The following is an 18,256-nucleotide window of genomic DNA, read 5'->3' as shown; positions in this document are numbered from 1 at the left end:
GCCCCTTCCTGGCAGTCAGAAATCAAATCAAGCCCCTCGGCTGAGTCAAACAAAAGGCCTTCAGGTGCTAACGATACCATCCACCTCCGTCAAATGGACGGGGCCATTGACAGCAGCCAGGGAACAGGCTATTGACACCCCTGAGTCATTTTCCCTTGCTGAGAGTCATCCCCTGCAGGCAAACACAACAGGCAAACAAAGAGCCACCATCCAGAGAAAGCTCTGGCCTGAGATAAAGAAAGAATGGCGGTGATCTGGCTTTTTCCAATTCAAAGCCCCAGGCTGCATTTTTTTTCCAGTCACAGTGGGTGAGGAGGCGGCATTGCAGCAGTGGAAGCAGTGGAATGACAGTGCTGCAGTTTAACATAAGTAATCAGGAAGAGGAGGCTTGGTTGAGTTTAATAATAATTACTACTGTATTTGGAAGAAATCTAATGTGAACGGAAGACAGGAAAACAACTGTGGCTGATCTGAGGCGTGTTGGGGCTGTCGTTACTTCTAGTGTGAAATACTACACTTCAAAATGCACCAGGCGATTCTGTAAATATGTGTAAACCAGTGCTGTCAGCAGAATTATGGAAAGGATACCTATCAGATTTTTACACAACTTGGTGAAAAGATGGAACGTGAGCCAAGAAAGAACCTGTTACATTTTGGGGCAGATCCAGGATTTTCTTTTCACTTTGTGAGATAGTGTTTTTTGACATTTTCACAAGTTTCCCAGAGAACTTCAATGGCACTCAGCAGTCCCCTCAAATTCAATCAAGCTGCAACAAATATCACACAAACATAAATATGCCTGATTTCACCAAGATCAAGGAATTAATCCTCGGGAAAAAATTTAAAATGTCTCAATATCTCCCAAAGTGGAAATAAAATAATCCTGGATTCACCCCTGATCTGGATCCGCACCACATTGAATGGGTTCTTCCCTGACCCATACACCATCCTTCCATCAAGATTTGTGAAAGTCATTTTTTTCTGTTTAAAAAAAATCTTGCTCACAAACCAACCAACAAAAAAACAGACAGGAGTGAAAACATAACCTCCTTGGCGAAAACGATAATTCATGAATCATTATCTCAGTCATAAATCAGTCATGTTTAGGGAACTGATATATGAGTGTGCAATCTGGTGCAGCTTGATTGAATTTAAGGGGACTGTTGGTGGAGGTATGCGCTCTGTCTTTCTTTGTTATAACTCTGTTATAAGTAAATGCTTTTTCATTGTATGGGTACGTAACAATGCACTGAAAACGAAGCATCGTTGCTCCTCAGAGGTCAGAGGGTTTCCATGCAGAGGAGGATGGCAGCGATGTTGATTGGGACACAAACTCTGTTCAGTCTTTTTGAGCCATATTTCATGTTGCACTTAAACTGTGTTGTTCCTGAACTTCCCAGCTCCCTTTGACCCGGAGCTCTCCACAAACAATGTGTCCTTTACTGTTACAGCTCTGCTCAGGCTCCTGGACATGTGCGTATCTAGACGTTGAATCTGGAATACACACTGGGCTACAGTCCTCCACTCCATCTATTTTCACAGTGAGCAGTTACCACTGGGCTCCCTGCTGTTGACATTTAAACACATGAGATGAATTTGAATCAGCGAATTCATCTTTGGCTTGTGCAGTCTTCCATGGGAAAATAAAAGCAGGCAGCATTCAATGAAAGATGAAAACACAATGACTAATGTATGTATTGCTTTAATTAAATATTTTCTCTTTCAATAAAAAAGTGCAGACACTTTGGATGTTCTTCAATGGAGGGAAAAACAATAATGGTAACGAAAAAACTAAGATTTTGTTAAGTGACGGTGGCAAAATAAATCAAATGCTTTTGAAACAGTATAAAAAAACAGTAGGACACAAGTTCTACCGTGTGTCCCCACAAACAAAAACACACCGTATCCTGCATACTCATCCGGCTGCGTTAATTTAATAAAAGCCCTAGATTGATTTGAAATGTTGTGAGTTGAATGCTAAGTGATTTTAATAGAAGCACTTAAAAGAAGCCTTGCACAGGGTTACAGCACAAACAGGAAGTTAATGGAACAGAGACAAGCAAAAGAAATGAGAGAGGGCGTTTTACCTACAGAAGAAAATATTCAGTAAATGTTGTGACTAAACTCTGACTCAATCTGAGATCCTCATGCTCGGCCACGGATGTCCTAATGATCGGATGTGCTTTCATTTCAACCATTAACAGATCCTCACCAGTGTTTTAAAAAAATATTCTGGCATAAAAACACACAAACATAAGAGTTAATTGCTAGGAACTAGATAATATCCCCTCCAACCTGACTTTCAATTTCGTCATCCCAAAAATATTCACAATAATCGGATCTAATCGGATTTTTATACAAAACAAAGGATGAGTAAACAAATTAATAGAAGGAAGACGGACAGAGATAGGTGGGGGTTTGCAGAGTGTCGTGCAGTGGATGTAGTGTGGGCGGTGTGTGGGACGGCCACAAGGCGGCGCTGTGCAAAGCTACAAGATGGCCCATGATCTGGGAAGAGAAAGACGATGACGTACCGGAGAGGAGCACGAGCGCTCGTCTCCTGTCCACATAATAGATCTTATAGCCGAGACAGAGGAACATTTAAAACAGTCTTCATATAGATTCTTTAGGATATAATCGTCATAGTAACAATATCTTCATTAACAATTGTATGATATCAAGAGTAGTAACAAGAAAGAAATGAGTTCTCCCACCGAGGTTTTCACCGACAAGTCTCCTGCTGTCAGGTCCACGAGATGAAATGAATCATTAGGTGATAGTGTATGACGTCACCAGGACCAGCCTTTAAACTTACGGATGTGCCAAAAATGCCCGAACTGACCCCCCGCCCCCACCACCCCACCGCTCCTCCCCCACCACCATCCATGTTTACTCCGAGTAGCTCATTTGCATCGCAGAAGTCCTCCTCTACTTTCTGCAGGTATTTCAGCGTTACTTATCCAGCTCTCTGAACAGACCCCCCACCCCCACATCCTTCCCCGTGTGTCACTGTCTCTTCTCAGAGGCGAGTCTGGGCCTCGGGGACGTAGATTTCGATGCTGTCCGAGCTCTCCGTGGCCGAGTTCTGCCGAAACGACGCCGCCTTCTTTGCAGCCAGCAGCCGCTTGCGAGCCTCCTGCCTCTGCTTCTCCGCCGAGGCCGAGGAAGAGGTGGACGAGCTGTCTGCGCTCTTCTCGCGGCCCAGCGAGGGGCGTCCCTTACCAGGCTTCTTTGAAGCCGGAGAGGCCACCTTCTCTTCGTCCTGTGGGAGTGAGGACAGACGGTTGGACAGAGGAGGACAGAGGGAGAGAGGGTGTGTAGGGGACAAAAAGACAGATGTAAGGCAATGAGAGAAGTTTCAAGTTTGTTTGGGGAGGTTTGGCAGACAGGACTCTGGACATAGACATTAGGCCAGTGCTCATTGTTTCTGTTAAAGCTTTTGTCAAAAGAGAAACACGGAGAACACAGAGCGTGTAGACAAAACAAAAACAGGCAAACATTGAGGAAAAAGTTAATTGAATGACAACTTTCAAAGAAAAGAGAAACATGAAATGATGGGTACATGTGTCAAACATGAAGGCAGTAAAAGAATCACAAGACACAGTTAATATGCAACTCAGCTACAGCATTAAAAGAGACAGACAGGCAGACAGACAGGCAGTCAGACAGGCCCTGTTCAGACCCGGCATTAACATCCATCCTGACAGATCCGATCTCAAGTTCACGGCCATAAGTTCATCTGGCTCCACCTGACATAAAAATGTGTCCTAAATGTTTCTCCTTTGGCCACTTGTGACCAGATCTCACTTCTTGGCTCTATAAGCAAATAAACACGTGCAGACTTTGTGCCAGCAAAGACCAAATTATGTTGTTTGTGTTTGCTGATGTGTCTGATGTCACTGTGTACGTGTGTGTTGGCGCGAGCGAGAGAGAAGAAGAGGCTGAATCTCGTGCAGCTGTGCTATGATAATAGATTTTTTTACCAATTTAAGGAAAAGTAACAATCATTATGTGTGTGTCAGTGTTGATATTGTGGTGTGGAACAAATACAAATCCACGTATGGACACTGAGAAGCTGGAAACACGCTTGATTCACAGTGAAGTTGTAGCAGGTCAGAGACATCAGCTGAGTAAGCGGTCCTTTATATGTGTCCCAGGACGCGTTCACACAGCGGAAAGATTGTGGCCACATCCGTCCCAGACCACCTCAGAATGTGGTCTGAGGCATCGGATCTCAGGAAGCATTGAGGAAATATTTGCGTGTCCACTTGGGATCAGATCACTCAGGAAGGATGTTAATACCAGGTCTGAATGACGTCTTAGACACAGATACGACCACAATTCCACAAACAGTAACCAACAAAGATACATAAACACCAGCACAGAAATGTAAACAGAACAGGAGCAGAAGCAAGAAGACTGCCTTCTGTCCCGGTGCATCTCAGCCATGCTCCACATCAGACTGACCCATGCATGCTCAAAGTGGGGATCACTTAAAAACCACACCAACGACAGCCCACTTTGAGATGAATATTTCCATGCATGCTGAAAGGGATTTCTCGAGCCCCTTTGCGTCGCACAGGGAGGCCCTGTTAGAGTTCATCCCCCACAGGGACAAGGGCAGGATGTTGAAGGGAGGCGGGGGGGTAAAAAAGAGGGGGAGCAATGGTTGGTGGTGGTGGGAGGAGAGAGGCCGGTTTCGGCGGCTTTCCTACCCCAGCCAGGGCACTGGGCAGCAGGGATGGGAAGTACCTTCCGCTCAGGGGGCGACTGGGCGGCTGCCGACGGCACGGGCTGCCAGTCATTGGACTTGAGGTGGTAGAGCTCGTCAAACTTGAGGCTGATGTCCTCGATGGAGAGCTGCAGCAGGTCCCAGAAACCAGCCAGGTCTTGGGCTGTGGGTCGTGGATTGGCATTCACAATCTGAGGGAGAGAGGGATGAAATGAATTATGATGAGAGAGGACAAAGCGCATGTTGAGGTGTGGATTATATGAAATATATTGAAAGCTGCTCTCACACATGCACTGAAATCAGGACATTTTTCAGAAATGTTCCGAATGTGAGAACGCAAATGTCTGATTCAGTTGCTCCAGATATTTCCCAGAACGTTTCCTGGATGTTTCCTGGTAAAATGTCTGCATGATGTCTACGTGGGCCCATGTGAGAGCACAGCAGGAAAATGTCACAGCGAGCGAGTGGGCGTGATGAAGACATTTCTAAGATGCAACAGACGCAAGAAAAATAAAAATAAAAGAGTACAAATATCTTAGGGTGAAAAAGAGGAGCCACACACGTCGGGCGCTGACGAAGAAGTTAACTCTGAAAGACAAGGAGATTAAAGAGCTCTTGGTGATAAGGGCCGACGCCAACGTCACAGCGTTGTAAACAAAAACACGTGATCTCCTAAGTGGAAGTTATACGTCCTGTTTTGCCTTCTGCACACTCCACCCAGATGCCACGCTGAATGTTGTAGATGTTTTTTTTACTGTTGTTGTAAACACCTCGGACAATCTCCTGCTGCGTTCTTCATATGTGAAAGAAAAATAATGCTTTTTAATCTTTTGCCCTTTTCAGACTTGAACTCCGGAAAATGTACCGAAAATAGGGTGCGGGTGTTTTCCGTAGTTCATGGCTGAAAACATCTAAAGAGTGAAAAGCATTGGAGCCGAAGGATAACTTTTCTGAATTTCTTTACCTACCGAGATCAAAACATTCATTCATTTGACACATGCTGGTATAGGATGCAAACTATATTGATGAACTTTAAATTAAATAGAAATATACAGATCTACAGTGTTTTCTCTGCCCTTTCTTTCTTCTTGGATGTCCGTAGGTGGTCCCTTTGGTCTGGCATTACAAGCAGCCGTCAGAACCCATTACCCCACTGCAGATCTGTGTCACTTCTTGTTATGAGGCTACTTCATGTAGTTAGTTTGTCTTTCAGTGAGTGTACTGTCCTTGTGTGGAGAGGACATTCAAAGCTCAGCAAATTGAGCTTTGGTTTCAGACAAATCAGCCGTTAAATGATTCTTTGGCCTTGAGATGACAGGAAAGAGATGAATGAGTCTTCTTTCACTGAAAGTACGGTGGTCGGCAGCAGAGATGGATCAGATGCGCGATCCATAATAAAAGAAAATATTGACTTTGCAAATAAAAGCTGAATAAACTTTGACTTGTCAATAAAAACTAGGATGATCCTTAAAAATAGAGTCAGTACAGTAGGTGGGGGATCTGGGTCAGTTGATTTAGGTCAGGGCCATCACCTCAAGTTATGTTTGTGAGCAAGATTACGCAAAAACTACGGGACGGATTACCACAAAACTTGGTGGAAGAATCCAGGTCTTTCTTCTTCTTTTTTTTACATTGTTTGTCAACATTTTCATAGATTTCTCAGAGAATCATGTCTGAGTTAAGATGAAAAAATACCAGTATATTAAAGGGGTTGGTATCGATGAGTGTGTGCAATTTGATCCAAATAAAAATCTAGATCTTGTGGATTTAAATGTGGTTTCATAGGTTAGGAGGATTTCTTCAACGACAAAAAATAAGATCTTATTACCAACAGCTAATAATAGTAATAATAAATAATACAAAAATTAAAATAAAGTCTGGTGTTGGTTACTGTTACTGGCTGTCAATTATCAACTATGTTAATTGTGGCCTAATATTACTGTACCATAAACAAACACTGCCCTTTTCTTATTCACCACTAGAGGGAGCCATGTTCACATCAAGAAAAGGATCACAGTCGGCTTTTATCCCCTTCAATGAAGACAGATTCTGAAAATGAGACATTTTAAATGCTTCATCAGTACCATGTAAACTCATTCTATATATATATATATATATATAAAGACGGATTTAAAGTAAATCCTGCCCGGACATCTCATCTTGTTTGTGCAGCCTCTACTCTGTTCTTCACAATTTGTTGTGAGCTATGTCCAGACAATGCAGATAAACCACATGTATGTAAAGTATCATGTCAATTGACTGTTGAAGATCAGTGAACAGGAGGATAGTACTGTATTCCTTATTTAGTAGAAGTACAGATGAAGGTATGCATCATGTCCAAAATATGAATATAAATCGTTTTCGTCATTGCAAAGCAGTGAAAGACATGAAGACAGTTGGGTGACAGGCTGTGACACAGTTACATCAACAAATATGAAGCATTCATTGCTGATTTCCTTAACTGATGAGGCTGAAATCATTTCTACCTCTAAATAGAACTCTAATAATGAAAGCATTTAGCAGAGGCTGAAAGAAAAGTGTCGATGTGGCCTTGAAATCCTCTTGTGATGTGTGATGTGTGTCTCAGCCTGATGGGTCCGAAACACCATCATAGTTTGGTTACTTTTATGTCCGTGTACAATTTTATGCTCAATCGTTAAATCCAATGTTTTGCTCTTACTGAACTGGATTTCCATATTTCAGTCAAAGGGAGCAGGGCACATTTTCACTTCTTCCTACTCCTTTTGGGACATGATTTGTTCACTTGATTGCTTTTTTTCCTACTTGCATATATTGATATTTTTATTGTATTCAACGTGTTCCAAATAAAAACCTCTCCTAAGATAAGTTCAGTGAAGCTGGAAAAGAGACAAAGATTTGGCAAGTAGAACATCATATCCACTGACAGAGCAGACCGTTTATTTATGACCTCTGCTGATGTGTTTTCTTTTTAGCAAGATTACAGAAAAACAACTGGAAAGATCGCCACAAAACGTTTTTCACTTTCTTTAACACTGAGGATATTTTAACTTTTTCACTGTCACATGGATTTTGATGAAAAAAAAAAAAACATATTTAGGGAACTGATATCTATGAGTGTGTGAAATTTGGTGCAGCTTGATTGAGGACTGTTGGACTTCGGCGGAGGAATGTGCTCACTGAGTGCTGCTCTAGTTTGAGATGCTTAATTGTTGTGGTGTCATGTGCTGGTATTTGTCCGCAATTTGTATAATGCCATTTTCAGTAAAACACGTCACCCGAGAGGAATGGCTTACTGGCTTATCATAAGCTCCCTGTATTGGGTACTGGTGGGACCCTGTGCCTTAACATGCTGTGTATCATGGCGTATTAGTCAGTTTTAATTTGTGTGAAAGCCTTCATGTGTATCAAGGAAAGAATATCCTGGAGAATAAAGAATAACCAAAATAAAGCCATGAGTTTAACATAATGGGACTGTGGATGTGAGTTTCCGTTTCTCGCCTGTGCAAACCTGTGGAGTGGATGTGTCACAGAAAGGAAAATACACACCACGTTTTGTTCACACAGGCCCCGGAACTGCTGGAACTTCTGGGATATTAGGAGCTGGGCGCTTCCCACTGCACTGCGGACTTTTCCCAGCACTGAAGACACAACACAAGGAAAGAAAAATAAAAAAATCAACACATTGTGAATTTGTACATGATTTTTCATCTCAGAAACATCCTGTTATCTCTGCTATGGATGATACACAAACCCAGTTAGTTCTGCTTTAAGACAGGAAACATGGCAGAACACACGATCTGATGTGTTCCTCATAAGTCAGGAAAAGAGTTTATGTCTGAAAACGGCTTACTGTATGTTGTCTGTTGCTGTGTCAAAACTAGGACAAACATCTGCCCTGACAAAATTGGAAGTCCTCTCTGATCACTGAACTGCAAAGTTATATTAATGTGATTATTGTGTTGTGAGACCCGGATGTTGAGCTATTGATCCAGCACTTCTGCGAAAAACTGAGCATCCAAAGCCTTTCCACTGTTTGTTTGTTTGTGTGTACAGTGTGGATTTGTGTGTGTGTGTGTGTGTCCACTGCTGTATGCCCTGTCAGGCTGATGTTGAAGCACTAATCTAATCTGGAGGTTTAATCAGTTCCAGAGTAGATTTGTGTAATTCTGGGGATTACAGGCCTGCTTGTGTGTGTTAACCTCAGGTATTACTGGCTCATCCCCTCCATGCTGTGTATGTCTGATGGAGTGATTGTCGGGCCTGAGGCAGAACCTTATGAGGGAGCTGCGGACCATGTGCTGAGGTCAGACAGATGTATCAGACCTCTGGGGGGAGGCTCAAGACGCTGGGTTCATTCAGAGTGCCTCCACTTGTCTGACTCAGAAATGGAATGAAAACGTGACCATCGACTGTTTATGAAGATGGACCATGCATCTCCACTTCCTCCCACTATCCAGAAATGAAACTAAAATATGAACCAACCATCTTGCACATTTGAAGCCAGCTTATAGCGATCGGGGGAAGAAGCTGCAGTGTTGAGGTCCCATTGATAGACACTCTATAGCTTATATACATAACAGGGGTGGGGAACCTTTTTTCTATCAAGGGCCATTTTAATCTTTTATAACATCCTTTGAGGGCCGTACAAAATTATTGTTTATTACTAATCGATTCCAATTCACAAGGTCTATATTCAATTTAGTTCAATATTGATTCAGTTAAGGATATTCCACTGTACAATACCAATTTTGCTTGGACATGTGTATGTCAATACATTATGTAAATTACACCGTTTCGAGTCAAATATGAATATCGGGGCTTGCAGACACTCGGATGACACCACACGAGCAGGAGGGAGACATTTTTTTTACGTCTGAAGAAGGGGCCCCTTTTACTTCAATTGTATTGGATTTGGCTGCAACGCTGTTTAACCCTGAGACTCCAAAAGTGTTTTGTGGACTCAAATACTTGACCCACCACTCCATCAGCATAGTGGTGAGTGAATTTTCATTTTTCGTTGAACTACCTCTTTAAAGTCTGCATGTGCATGAGTGTTTTTTCTTTGGATTTATGAATTGCCTTGCAGGCCAGATCAAACAATCTTGGAGGCTGGACGTTCCCCCGACTCCTGGCTTAGAAGAAGCTGTGTTGGTTGGCATGTAAATCTACCGTACACCAGCAAGCAGTAAGGGAAGCCAGTAAAAGAACCACAAAACCCAACTGGGCAGATGACCAGTGTTTACAATTATCTCAATTAGATGACGAGCTTAAAGACATTTTAAGAGGGAAATTCAGTCCCTGTGTTAGAGCACAGGCCAAGAGGCAGGCGTGGGAGAGTACAGCTCAGCAAACTGACACCTTGTTCCCTCTGGTTGTGTGCACCAGTGAGGAGGGTGAAAAGCAGCTGTTTGTGATGCAGTCGAAAAGCGAGAGCGGAGATTGCTGCACACAAACTAAATTTTTTTTTCAAACGGCTAGGAATTTAATTTTAAATAATAACTTAATGTCCTTTCTCCTCTGTTCAAGAAACTTTTACTCTCCTAAAAGTTCTCCTAACACTTCTCCTTTCACCTTGGGATCTCTCTTAAGGGCGGAGATTTCTAGAAATTTTGTGAAACTGTGTGAAAATACTTAATTTTCTGTCATGAGGAGCTGATCTTTGTAGGAAGATGCTTTATGAATACAGCTCCTCTAGTTGCTGCGAGTACCGTGCCAGCCTTACCCTCCTCGGAGAGCTGGTTGTCTTTGGTCTCCTGCTCCATCTGCTGGCACCAGCCTTCCATGCGTCCCGTCTCGGCCTGCAGCAGCTTGAGGAACCAGTGGCCGTCTCTCCGACACAGCGTCCCCCCTCCGCCGCTCGGGGGCACGCTGCTGTTACTGCCGTTCCCGCTCTCCAACCAGGGGTCCGGGGGCGGTAGAGACGAGGGGTCGAGTGCTGGGTCCAAACTTTCTGAGAAGGAGGATGAGCTACTTCGTGTGGTGGAGCGTTTGAGGATCTGCCTGGGCGGAGGCGGTGAGGAGATGTCACCTGTGGTGTCCCCGTTGTCTAAAGAGTCCTGTCTAGGAGGGGGGCTCATGGATTGGCTGGCACTACTGACCATGATTTTATTTTCAAAGGGTTTGGTATTATTGACGTGGGAAATAAGAATGTCCTGTGTGCCTGAGTCTATTTCTTGTTTTGAGGCCATGCTACTGGAGCGACTGTTCCTGAAACACATAAGGCAAGACTCACTGTTACAAAGCGGCTTTTCAACACAACAATTTTAATCTTTGTCAAACATTTAAGACCAAGTCCCTTCTACTGGTCAACAGAGTTATAAATATACAGGATGGAGTCTTGCATATATGATATATGATGATCTCACATCACTAAATGCCAGTTTCTTGTTTTTAAATGGATAAACATTTCACATCATTTCCAGCAGTGCTTGATTGAAGAATATGAACCAATATCAAGTGAGGATAAGACTGGAAAGGCACAGGATAAGGCCATGTTATTGAACCTGAGGGATTGTCATGTGTGTACAACATCAAGACAATCCAATGTAAGAAATTAGATTGGATTAAGTTATATTAAGTTATATACAAAACTCTAAATGCAGCATGCCAAAAAGTGAAAATAGAAAAGGAAGTCTCCCTCATAACTTCCTGGAATTCAAATCATCAAACGTACAGAATGTCAACTTCACTGCAACAGCCAAGAAGTAAATACACAAATATACAGTAAGAAGAGAAAAGTTAATATGGTAAATGCTTTACCAACACAACACACGCACACACACAGATGGTTTTCAGACAAAAAGATGACATGTGAAAACAATGTGATTTCACATCTACAGAGCTCCTGCAAAGAGAATGAATAGTCAGAACAGTGTGTGTGGCTATAATATAAATTCCTCACGTTGTTACAAGGACAGGAAGAGGACTTACTGCCACCCGTCCTCCACCTGTACTCCGATTGACTGAAACTTGGCCAGTGGCGGGGTCTCCTCTCGTGGAACTTCCTGGATACAGTCAACCTTAGGAGAAAAATAAATAGTGATATGGAGAAAAATTATAGTCACTAGCTGGTTAAAGATATAAGCTATATATTCAGAAAAACATTGTGGCATGTGTGATCTCATAGGTCCCTACCCAGTGAGTTCTAGTTATGGCCAAAATGGCTTTTGTGAGGTCACAGTAACCTTGACCTTTGGACCATCAAATTCTAATCTGTTCATCCTTCAGTCCAAGAAAACATTTGTGCTAAATTAAAATAGATTTTCATTCCAAGAATTGAGCGGACGACTGGATTGACGGACAAACCAAAGAATTTGGCCATGGCTGATGCCTACGCTGAGGTATAAAAACATGGAAATACATATATTTTTGTGCTTAGATTTCCAAAAAATGTCAGTTAATGGTTTCCCTGACTGAGTTCTGTTAATGTGCAGGGTTGGGAAACTAAAGAAAGTGACTAAATAACAAGAAAAGCATTTTCTGCCTTCTATACTGCAGTATATGACCCACTCTAATGAAAACGTAATGAAACCTTAAGCTTACATGCACAGTTTTAGGCTTTAAGTGACAGAAATGATTTTTCCTATTTAACACATGTACATGTGGAATGACTCCGACCTCAAACACTGAAACTTCATATGTACTTCCATATGTAGCAGATCAACCCTGGAGAGTACAGTCTCACTGCATACCTGTATGCCAATGGAGGAGAGTTTCCGTCTGGGTACTGGGGCCAATAAGGGCTCCTCTGCCACTAGATTCCCTTTATTTAGTCCTGATTTCAGGGATTCGATCTGGACTACTGAGTCACTCGTCTCCGTGGAAGCATTGGCGTGGCTGGGGGCAATTGGGTCTCTCGGGATGGCAATAGGAGTGGGGATGATGTGCGGGGGGCGGCGAATACCGCGGGCCAGGCTGTTGGCACGGGTGCTATCAAGGCTGTCGGAGGAGTTGCTGTGAGCGTGGCTCGACTGGCTGTTGACCTCTGACCTCCGGTCTTGCTGATCCAGGTAGTTGTCCTGGGCTGACTCCGTGCTGCTCTGCACTGTCACAGAGATGTAGGGCTTAGACGTTGTACGGGGTGGCACTGGTGGAGGAGCAATCTTCTTACAGGTGGTTATGCAGGTGGAGACTGAGGGAGTGAAGAGATAATGGAGCGGGGGATAGAGATGAGAGAGAGGGAAAAAGAATTACTAATGACAGTGGAAGAGATGTTCCCCTCAGTAAACCTTTGAGGCGCAGTCATGTTCAGGCAGAATGAATAAAAAAATAAAAGACCGAACCAATTGCAGAAGAATTCTTAGTGGTATCACATAATTGTATGGATGTAGTCAAGGCTCTTCCTGGCGTTCCATTCATTATAAAAAAAAAGTCAGACACCCCCTTCACTCCGTATATAATGTTTACAAAATGTTTACTTTAAGTTGGTTCCAAATTAATTGACACCATCTCAAAGAAGTCATCCGTGTGGCTTAGGCTAATCACTTGACTAATAAGGCTGCCAGGTAGAGTGCACTCAATGCACTGTGGCTGATTTAGTTAATCTAGAGATAACGTGTCAAATGTCCCCCTGTGATTCCATGAATGGTTGAAGAGTGGCTACAATTTCAGTTTCTAAGGCAACATCCACACCATAGACCGTATACAAAGATGGACGACATGGCTGCTACCCAAGCTCAATCGCCACCTGGTGGCTGGCTGCAGCATTGGTCAAAAAGCCCACCTCCTCCATGTTAGCAGAGGGAACGTGGATCAGAGTACAAAGTCTAAACAAACACATTTTTGGTAGTTATTTTCACACTGATGTTTGTTTAAGTGCTCCATCCAGATGTTTAAGTGCTCCGTCCAGATCAGCGTTTATGTTCCCTATCAGAAATAATCACCATCAATACACTTAAAAACACATATCACATGTATACATTGGTCATGCACATAGCATTGTAAACAGGAAGCAAATTGGTTGCATATTTGCAGAAAATACTATGAATGAGAACCAGAGTCATACTAGGGATGACAAAGTGGATAAGACTAAAAGCTAGCAATGCTTTGCAGTCACTGCAGGTAGAAGAGTTGTGACTGGTCCAGCGTAGTATGGACACCAGGAGTAATAATGGCAAAAGTGATGCATTATAAAACTAAAATATGTGGACATAGCCTATTAATACATATTCTTAGCATGTCCTGAGCTCTTCATACTGGACAGAAACATGCGAGGACATTGCTGCAGGGAACGCCAGTAAATCAGAGGCCTAAAGCAGAAAATCAAATCAGAGGAGCACTGACCAAACGTAGTCGTTCACACAGGTGACCAATGGAATCACACACTGCACTTCAGAGCCTTGATCATGAGATGGGTGATAAAATCAGTAAATCAAGTTAGCTGAGCATCTGACTCTGAAGAGCAAATCCGGTATGGAATGTGCCAATCAGATATAAAGGACACAAGAGGGGGGTGCAGTAAATTAAACATGGAGACAAATGAGAGAAAGAAACTGCTCAGATATAAGAAGAGCTTTATGTGATATGCACAGTATAATAAACACCTTCCATTCTCTTCTATTTTGAATATGGTTGCTGTTTAAGTGGCTTGGTGTGATATAAAGTAAAAAAATATATCAATAATGATAATTTGACAAACCACCAAAAACTCACAGAGCTGGTGAAGCTAAAAGCCAGTGCACACAAACTGCTGAGCTTTACCAGAGTTGGACTGTTGCACACTGCTTAGTCGCTTGGTCACATGGTAGCATATATACATGGTTAAAAATCTAAAGCTGAGCTTAGAGAGGGAACTTATATGTGGGCTTACATGAAATCCACACAGCATGTGTCCAGCACGCAACTTTTAAAAGATGATTTTATTGTGCAAAAAAAACAAACGCTCTTTGCTTTGCCTTCTGCCAGGACAGCCACTCATCCCTCAGCTCATCCATCGACCACATCTGCCATGTATGATGGGGTCCATGGATACTTTCCCATACAGACAGCATGTGTATCAGCGAGAGCAGAAATAAATGGCCTGTCTGTGAAGAGGAATTCACCCAGTGACGTAAACAGTGCATCAGAAGAGATCCAGTTAATGGGCTGGAGTCTCTAGTGTGTGTAGTTGAGACACATTGCATAGATTTCATTCACACAAAAAGAACATTTCAAAATGCTAACACTGTTAATATGCGTAGAGATCATATAAAAGATCTGTTGGCTGTAGGAAAATTCACTCTAATGAGACCACAGAAACCCCACTCATACTACACACACAGTAAATGTCATGCTGCACCACTAAAGCCTATAATCTAAACAGGGACTTTTACTGTATTATTATGAACCCTGCCGCTTCTACATAATCTCTCCAACAGATGCTTTATTTCACACCACATTGGAAAAACAGTGGAAAGCTTGTGAAATCCACACATTAAGCTTTCCACTGTACCAACAGTTGTTTCTTTGGAAGAGTCAGCACAGAGACGGTAAAGCAGTTGGACAGCACAAGAACTTTTCAAATGTGAACAGCATGGGTTTTCATTCCTTAAGACCTGATATAAAATAGATTTAATACTTATGGACTTTCTGCCTGTGACTTTTTTTTCCTTTCAAGTTCGACAAAACATGTGTCAGAAAGCATTTTTAGAGACTATGCTGATTCCCTGTCAAATTAATTGAAATGAATACTTCTCAAATGAAATGGTGAGATGGTGTGCCAAATATCATTTCAAAACGTTTGTCTCGATACCTGACCCCACAAGATGTGCCATGCATCCACACTGTAATTTGTATACAAGTGACATATATGTGAAGGAAAAATCTATTTAACTGTGGTATTGTAAGTCTATTGTTGTCTGTTCTATTGGTTTGAAGCTCAGCCATTATACAGTAAAGTGCCCACAAGCCTGCACAGACACAATACATGCCTAATCATAATACATCAAGGATTTTGAAAAGCCCTGCAGCAAACATGTGAGCAGCTGAGAAAACAGTCAAACAAAAGGCTTGTTGTTCCGTGTAATCCACAGCTTTCACCTCTGATGTTTGTGCAACCTCACCTGACAACAATCTCGTATGACCACATGCATACACATCATTCTCTCACACTGAACTGTGAACTGAGCTGTCAGTCTCTTGTCAGAGACGTTCTCCAGCCTGAACTACTGAAACATTACTGGCCTAAAGGTCCCCCTGGTTCTTCTTAAACAGTAGCTAAGGGCACTCTCACACCTATCTTGTTTGTTCTGGACCTGCTGACAAAATTACAGGTGCGAAAGGTGCATCGGACAACGACCTGAACCAAAACTGTGTCCAACCAAAAGAGGTGGTCTCGGACCATATCAAACTTAACCATAGCTCGGTACGTTCTCAGTGTGGAAACACTTTTCTTGAAAGTTTGAACAGACAGAATGAGATCCCAGAAACAAGGGTCCAAAATGTGTTTCCTGTTGGGTCTATTGGACCCAACAATACAGGCAACTAGTCTAGATTATCCACCAGCCTCTGACTACTATAGCCTTAGGAAAACCTGCTGAGACAGCTTTTCACTGTCCATGTTCCTGCTCATGACAGAGATAGATGCTGGACAGAATAAGGTCACCACTGTTGTGACTGCTAAGCACTGTCAACACTCCTTTGCCCCAGTGTGCAGGATAACTGTCTCTGTGACTGGCTGTTTGGACACCTGCCCTGCAGTTCTCCAAGTGTCACACTATGCTTTCATCATTCTGAACAGAATTCCCCCCTAAGTCTTAATATGACTGAATCTGCTTTATCCATGAAAAACAAGCCCCAAAACCATGTCTGACATCTGCCTCTGAGATTAGGCAGCAGATAAAGTAGTAGAGCTGGACACAATAAGGGCCGATTTCTGCCTCTAATAACTCAATCTGTTGGCAAATAAAGTAAAATAAACTGCAGCCTAATGTATCTTTGTGTTAATCTGGACAGTGACGTCATGATGTAGTTTCTCCACCAGGAAGTACTGACAGGACCTTTAGGCCTCTGTAGGCACAGCAGTGCACAGCAGTGCACAGCAGTGCACAGCAGTGCTGGCCTCTTGTTGGCCAGCACTGCTTTGGTCCAGAATACTGTAGCTCTACTATAACCAAATGGATTGCCAGGCAGTTTGGATCAGACCCCCTCAGGATATTTTGGGAGATCATTTGGTTTATGGTTAATACTGTGTTTGATTCATGTGTTTGGAAATTCTAAAATTGAAAATTACGAGGATAAATGATGGATGAAAAGTTGTTGTGATGGATGCTAACATGCTAAACTAAGACAACTGCATGTTAGCACTGTTATCATTGTTTTAACCATTCATGTGTCTGCAGCACAGACAGTAAAGGATGCATTGTTATTGTGAATATGAAAGCATGGTGGATTTAGCAGTAAGCTCCAAGCAAAATGCTAACAATGGTTAAGTCTCATAGAGCGAAGATGAATACACTCAGCCATGTTCATTTCTAAAGTATCTTTCTTGATCAGAAATCCACACATGTAAGGGATCCTTAACAGTAATGTTTGCGTACCTGAGTTAATGTTAAAAATGTATATAGACACCTCACATATTATTGTGAGGTGTTTTCTCATGTTACATGATACAGGGATTCAGTATTTCTGCCATAGAAAACAGTGCACAAGACAAACACATGAGTGATCAGACAGGTTTTTGACAAGTCTGGAGTTCATCCACTGTTCACACTGTTCTATGGCTGTGGCCACTGGTATCGTTATATAGCACAGATGTCAGCAGTGAAACTTGTAAATAACTGGTGACATAACAATGACCAGAACTACAAATTTATGATTGTAAAAGACAATTTGAAGCGATAACATTATGATAAAGCAGAAAATAGCAGCTTTGTGAAATGCTGGAAATTGCAGCCATGGCAGAAACTTCCCACAGACAGATGGATCGCAAGTGGCACAGGCTCTTAATCAGACAGTTTGGGTGCATTTGCTTATTTTACAGGACTCCGCCACACAAACATACGCCGCTGTGTCAGCATAAAACACATCCTTTAAATGTGAACTACTACTGACAATAGTACAAACACTGACAAGGCCTTTTATAAACTTCAACACTTGACATACCTCTGCAACTATAAAATGGACACGAAGCCAAGTACAGTTTCTGCTTCATTAAGCTGAATCTGTGTAGGAGTTGTTCAGTAGAACATATTGGTTGCTCTACAGACGGAACAGTAACAACCACATGCTTTGTGCCAGAATGTTAAAGTGGAATCTGGAGTGGGCACTGAGCGCTGCTGTTTTCGTGCCATCTGGACAGTGGTGTTGTTGTCCACTGCCAGAAATGGTTCAAGATGTGATTTTCAAGGAAGGAAAACAATTAGCCGCGAGAGGCCACATCTGCTGAAAACCGTTTCCAACAAGCCAGTGACCGCTCTCCACTCAGCAGCGTAAAATGTGGAATTTTTCACCACTTTATAAAATCGTTCCAAGTTACCATCTCAGGAATGAAATGCATTAACAGATTAGATCCTGGTTACATTCTCAAACAGGGAAAGGGCAAAGATGAAAATAGGAAACTCTAAT

The 18,256-nt window shown here is 42.5% G+C and overlaps 1 protein-coding gene across 5 annotated transcripts in view; it reads right to left on the bottom strand.

Moving 5' to 3' along the window:
- Positions 1-2,898: 2,898 nt before the first annotated feature.
- dlgap4b (discs, large (Drosophila) homolog-associated protein 4b) overlaps positions 2,899-18,256 on the bottom strand; it is a 113,608-nt gene continuing 98,250 nt past the window's right edge. For 4 of the 5 annotated variants that reach the window (XM_035152837.2, XM_035152833.2, XM_035152835.2 and 1 more), the window contains 6 exons: positions 12,406-12,845; positions 11,645-11,733; positions 10,437-10,921; positions 8,261-8,352; positions 4,753-4,923; positions 2,899-3,262 (listed from right to left, as the gene is read on the bottom strand). In XM_035152837.2, coding sequence (XP_035008728.1) covers positions 3,020-3,262; positions 4,753-4,923; positions 8,261-8,352; positions 10,437-10,921; positions 11,645-11,733; positions 12,406-12,845 — 1,520 coding nt within the window. In that variant the 3' untranslated portion in view covers positions 2,899-3,019. Of the gene's footprint in view, positions 3,263-4,715; positions 4,924-8,260; positions 8,353-10,436; positions 10,922-11,644; positions 11,734-12,405; positions 12,846-18,256 lie in introns of all 5 variants that reach the window. The other variant, XM_035152836.2, reaches the window with a different exon arrangement.

This window comes from Hippoglossus stenolepis, chromosome 3 (genome assembly GCF_022539355.2).
Source record: "Hippoglossus stenolepis isolate QCI-W04-F060 chromosome 3, HSTE1.2, whole genome shotgun sequence".
In the NCBI taxonomy this organism is placed as follows: Eukaryota; Metazoa; Chordata; class Actinopteri; order Pleuronectiformes; family Pleuronectidae; genus Hippoglossus; species Hippoglossus stenolepis.
Note: the sequence above shows the minus strand (reverse complement) of the source record. Positions and strands in the feature narration are given on the sequence as shown.